The 6304-nt window shown below is 41.2% G+C and overlaps 1 protein-coding gene across 1 annotated transcript; it reads left to right on the forward strand.

Annotated features, from left to right (window-relative positions):
- The first annotated feature begins 1707 nt into the window (after nucleotides 1–1707).
- On the forward strand, nucleotides 1708–3845 carry LOC125532275 (tyrosine N-monooxygenase-like). The gene is made up of 2 exons (XM_087535530.1): nucleotides 1708–2780; nucleotides 3140–3845. The coding sequence occupies exons 1-2, from the start codon at nucleotides 1806–1808 to the stop codon at nucleotides 3773–3775; spliced, it is 1611 nt and encodes a 536-aa protein (XP_087391656.1). The 5' UTR covers nucleotides 1708–1805; the 3' UTR covers nucleotides 3776–3845.
- Nucleotides 3846–6304: the final 2459 nt, after the last annotated feature.

Here is a 6304-nt window from a genome sequence, read left to right on the forward strand (position 1 = left end):
AGCTAGTGCCCTCCTTCACGCAAAAAACGATATTTCAACGTTGTAAAAAAATTGTGCGTCGTGCGGTAGCGCACCTGTTAGAGATGCTCTTAGAACCGTGTTTTTACGACACCTATGTGATGCCCTATTCTGCAAGAACTTGGTGTTGTGGTCGCCCCTCTGGCCGCTGCATCACTTCTTCCCTGTCGAAGAGCTCATGCAGGACTTTTTCAAGCCACACCGAACCGAAATCAATACGTATGTGCCTAGTTCTGCATGTGCTTGGACACATCTTTTAACAGTGCCCACACGAGCCCACTTTTCCCTGTGTCATGCTTGCATGTCCAATGCATGATGTAGCAGCGGGATCTGTATGTGCCGGCCTGTTTTCCGGTTTATTTTGCCACCGGTTTTTTGAAGGTTCTAGAACCTTCCAGAACCGGTTTTTTTGTTTTTTTTATGTTTTCTATATTGGTTTTTCGTTTTTCTCTTCTTTTAAATTTTTTCTTTCTTTTCTTATTATTCCTTTCATTTTTTTCTTTCTTTTTCCTTTTTCCTTTTCTCATTTTTTTCTTTTCCTTTTTATTTTCTATTTTCATCTTCGTCACTTTTTCACTATTTTTGGCAATTTTTATTTTTAAATTCGTCAACACCTTTTTTTATCGAATTCAAAAAATGTTTATGAAATGCCAAATTTGTTTATCGATGTTCAAAATATGTTCATCAAATTCTAAAAAATGCACATTCCTTTGAAATCACAAATAATTTTTTAATTCAAGAATTCTTTTGGAATTTTGTGAACATTTTTTAATTCCTTCAGCATTTATCATTTCACGAACATTTTTTTCAAATCATCAACAATTTTCGAATTCACGAACATTTCACAAGTTGTAACTATATTGAAATCCCAAATTAGTCTTACAATGGAAAACAATTTAAAAAAGCAAAAAAGGATGCTTCCGCTTTCCCTACCCACACATGGGCCTACCCATGAGTCAGCGCGGGGGAGCGGGGGTTACGCGCTCCGTCGTTCGCTGACGCGTACACCGCTAAATGGGAGGTCTCAATGTAGCATCTCATTGAATCCCGGATGTATGGTCCCACCATCTCTCCAAGCCGAAAGCTGCTCGTATGGTCCATCATCCTCGCGTCTCAAATACTTTTGGAAAGACAATTATGATTAGTTTTCAAATAAGTACTCTCGATAATCTACAAATAGGAAATGTTTTATTGTATTTTGATTACTTTTGGATAGACAATAATTATTATTAATCTCATCCTTCGTATCTAGATAAACTAAGAAAATCTATAAATAGAAGATTTTTTATTCTGTTTTGATTAAGTTTGGATAGACAATTATTATTATTAGTATCAGCCTTCTTATCTAGATAAATATAAGGCAATCTATAAATAGAAGCTTTTTATTCTGTTTTGACTATATTTAGATAGACAATTATTATTAGTAGTATCATCCTTCGTATCTAAATAAATAGAAGACAATCTAGAAATAGAAGATTTTTCATTCTGTAGACAATTATTATTATTAGTATCAGGATAAATACATTTGAAATGCCATGTGATAAATGTGGTAAACGATCGATCCACACATGAGGAATATATCTAGACATGTTTTAATGTTAGATACATAGATACCTTCGTATTTAATAAATCTAAGCCAATTTTTTGGGACGAAGGTAACATATAAAGAGTGGTCTCGCCCTCATGGGCAGAGCAGCACGGAGAGCAAAGTTGGCTTCCCTATGCAACGATAACAAGGGAAGCTACCTCGCAAGCTTGTGCGCGCTTTGCAAGCAGCATTCTCCACAATGCTGGCTTGCTGTTGCTTTGTTGTGTCCCAGCTGCTCATCGTAATAACACTCATATACCTTGTCATTACCAAGAGCAAGGTCCACAATGGCACGTGCTCATCGGCGACGGTGCTGCTTCCACTTCCGCCGGGGCCATGGCCATGGCCAGTGGTGGGTAGCCTGCCCGAGATGGTGCTCAACAAGCCCGCATTCCGTTGGATCCATCGTGTGATGAAGGATATGGGCACCGACATCGCCTGCTTCCGCCTCGGCGGCGTCCACGTCGTTCCGATCACATGTCCCAAGATCGCAAGGGAGGTGCTCAAGAAGCAGGACAAAAACTTCTCATCCCGGCCACTCACCTTCGCCTCCGGTGCAATCAGCAGCGGGTACAAGGACGCCGTGCTCTCGCCGTTCGGCGACCAGTGGATGAAGATGCGCAAGGTGCTCACCTCTGAGATCATCTGCCCCTCCCGTCACAAGTGGCTCCACGACAAGCGCGCCGACGAAGCTGACAACTTGACGCGCTACATCTACAACCTCACCGTCGGGGGGCTGTCATCTTCAACGTCGGGACTAGCCAACGTCAACGTCAGGCACGTCGCGCGGCATTACTGCGGCAACGTCATTCGTCGGCTTGTCTTCGGCCAACGGTACTTCGGGGAGCCTCAGCCGGACGGCGGGCCGGGGCCGATGGAGGTGGTGCACATGGATGCTTCCTTCGCCCTCCTAGGGTTCACCTTCGCGTTCTGCGTCAGCGACTACCTCCCGTGTCTACTTGGCCTAGATCTCGACGGCCACGAGAAAATTATTAAGGAGGCCAATAAAAAAGTGGATAGACTGCACGACGTGCTCATCGAAGAGCGTTGGAGGCAGTGGAACAGCGGCGAGAGGCAGGACGGAGTCCAGGACTTCCTTGACGTTCTCATCACGCTCGCCGACGGAGACGGCAAGCCGTTGCTCAGCGTCGATGAGGTCAAAGCACAGTCCAAGGTAAGCATAATATTAATTAATGAGAAATTTTAAGATGGTTCAAGGGCCTAGATTAAATTTAGTGACCAACTGCCTCATAGTCCTACAAGGTACTAATACGTCATCCATGAGAAAAGGTAATAGCTCACACTATTAAATACAAGATTTTATTCCGTATTTCGCGGGTGTTAGAAAATGGAAACAATAGAATAAAAAATTATGAATTAATAGTTTAAAGATAGAATTATTGTAATTTTCTACCATTTTGATGTGAGTTCAACTTAAACTGTATTTAAAATTCCAATTATTCAATGTAATCTCTCTTTATGCAAAGGTATAAATTGTAATAACTTACATTTATCTCCATGGAATGCATGCAGGGCATAATATTAGCGGCCATAGATAACCCGTCAAACGCAGTGGAGTGGGCGCTGGCGGAGATGGTGAACAACCCAGAATTGCTGGCCAAGGCGGTGGAGGAGATGGACCGGGTGGTCGGTCGCGAGCGACTGGTGCAAGAGTCAGACATCATGCAGCTCAACTATCTCAAGGCGTGCATACGTGAGGCATTTCGCCTCCACCCAATCGCTCCCTTCAACCTTCCGCACGTCGCGATTGCCGACACCATTGTTGCAGGCTACCACATACCCAAGGGTAGCAACGTCATCCTCAGCCGGCTGGCCCTGGGCCGGAACCCAACCGTCTGGGATGAACCGCTCCACTTCAAGCCAGAGCGCCATATGGGAGACAACATCAATGTGGTGCTTACTGAGAGCGAATTGCGGTTCATCTCCTTCAGCACCGGACGGCGGGGATGCATCGCGGCATCACTAGGAACAACCATGAGTGTCATGCTCTTTGGCAGGCTCCTACATGGCTTCACCTGGACCAAACCGGCTGGGGTGTCGGTCATCAATCTCAGCGAGTCCAAGCACGACCTCTTCATAGAGCAGCCGCTAGTGCTACATGCTGAGCCACGTCTTCCGGTGCACCTCTACCCTCACTTGCATTGTTGAGCAAATAGCGAGCTATGAATCACCCATATGGCGAGTGTGCTAGCTATTTTTTGATGAATCTATACTTACTAATAAAGGAAGGAAATATTCTTTTTTCTTCCCGCTTTGTTTCGTTCCACTTTGAATGATTTTCACGTATACTGGCTATTTTTGTTTTGTTCGTTTCACGTACGAGAGAGCCGGTTTCTTTCATGCGCCGCTGGATCATCCTAGGCTTGTCCAAAGCATTGGAACAGTACGTGCTAGCCAAAAAACCACCCATCTAGTATTATTTTTGGACAAATAGAGATTAAATGTATACAGGACGATGCTCTTTTTATCACCAACGAAGGATGAAAGTAGGTCGGCGCATATAGGGCAACTCCGTTTGAGTTGTTTCTTCCGGCCCAAGTCCCAGGTAGGGCAGCATAGCAGCCCATAATAGTCTTTCTATTTTGGTTTATCAATTAAATAGTACCACATAGTTTTCTTACTTTTAATTCTACAAGTTTATATACGCTAACAAATTGCCATGAGAATCAATAAGTAGCCTAATAAATATTAAAAAGACTCAGAGAGTGAGGTATGCAATGAAGACGCATATTTCGAGGGTGATCAGATCTGAGATTATGGGCCAATGAAAGCAATACAGACACGCTTAAAGATTTGTGATTATGGGCCAATGGAACTAGTGAAAACCCAACTGAATAACTGAGATTGTAGGTCAATGAAAGAAATGAAGACCCGATTAAAGACTCAAGACTATTATGGGCGAATGGAAGAAATAAAGACGTGATTAAACTTGCAAGCTCATGCCGATGTGCATGGTGCATAATTAAAGGACTTGTGAGCTAAATCATTATAATTTACACCAAAGACGAAAAGAAGATGGTTGGGGTAGACCGATGAGGCATTTAAGGATGAGGAGGAAATCGCAATTTCCACACTTGACGCATACGACCAGCTCGTCGCCACACTCACGAAACATGAAATCATGTGTGACCAGGGAGCTACCTCTCTTGCTAGGGATTTTTTATTTTTTGCAATTAATTTTGATGATAAAGACTAATATTTCTCCCCCGTTGCAACACATGGGCATATGTGCTAGTAAATCAAAAAGAAAACTGAAATAAAAATAAAAAAATAAAAACCTCAAGGAAAAACCGAACAAAAACCCAAGAAATGCTGGAATGGAATCAAACCTTGGAAGAAAAAAATTAGAAAATCAGCACAACAAAAGTCGAACCAAACACAACGAAAGCAACAGAATAAAAAGGGAGCAACTAGTTGATGAGGGCTCCTTCAGGAGCCTCCCAACGATCAGCGCCACTTGGCGCACTCTCAGCCACCCCACCACGTGCCGCGCTCTGGGCGCTCCCTTCATAATTTAATTTTTTTCACACGCGTTTCCGGCATTTTAAATGGTTTTTCCTGGGTTTTTTCGATGTTTTGGTTTTCCATAGCTTTCAAGCCACACCGAACCGAAGTCCATACGTATGTGCCCAGTTCTGCATGTGCTTGGACACATCTTTTAACAGTGCCCACACGAGCCCACTGTTCCCTGCGTCGTGCATGCATGTCCCATGCATGATGTAGCAGCGGGATCCTATACAGCACGTAGGTCGCCCGCTAGCAACATAGCACGCCACCCCCCCTCCCGGTCGGGCTCCCTGTTCAGTGTATGTGCCGGCCCGTTTTCCGGTTTATTTTGCCACCGGTTTTTGGAAGGTTCTATAACCTTGCAGAACCGGTTTTTTGGTTTTTTTATGTTATCTATATTGGTTTTTCGTTTTTCTTTCCTTTTAAATTGTTTCTTTCTTTTCTTATTGTTTCTTTCATTTTTTTCTTTATTTTTCCTTTTTCCTTTTCTCACTTTTTTCTTTTCCTTTTTATTTTTCTATTTTCATCTTCTTCACTTTTTGACTAGTTTTGGCAATTTTTATTTTTGAAATCGTCAACACCTTTTTTTCATCGAATTCGAAAAATGTTCAACCATGTAAAAAAATGTTCAACAATCCAGAAAATGTTCATCGAATTCAATTTTTTTATTAGATTTAAAAAATGTTCATAAAAATTCAAAATTTGTTCATCGAACTAAAAAAATGTTCATCGGATTCTTTTTTTGTTCATTGTTTTCAAAAAATGTTCATCACATTCAAAATTTGTTCACTGAATTACAAATTTGTTCATGAAATTCAAATTGTGTTCATAATTTTTTCAAATAAATTTCTTTAATAGAAATTTTTTTCATCAAATTAAAAAATTATATAAAATGCCAAATTTGTTTATCAATGTTCAAAATATGTTCATCAAATTCAAAAAAATGTACATTCCTTTGAAATCGCAAACAGTTTTTTAATTCAAGAATTGTTTTGGAATTTTGTGAACGTTTTTTAATTCCGTCATTTAATGAACATTTTTTTCAAATCATCAACAATTTTCAAATTCACGAACATTTCACAAGCTGTAACTATATTGAAATCCCAAATTAGTCTTACAATGGAAAACAATTTAAAAAAAGCAAAAAAAGATGCTTCCGCTTTTCCTACA

This window comes from Triticum urartu, chromosome 7A (genome assembly GCF_056163025.1).
Source record: "Triticum urartu cultivar PI428250 chromosome 7A, HENAU_Tu73, whole genome shotgun sequence".
Lineage (NCBI taxonomy): Eukaryota > Viridiplantae > Streptophyta > Magnoliopsida > Poales > Poaceae > Triticum > Triticum urartu.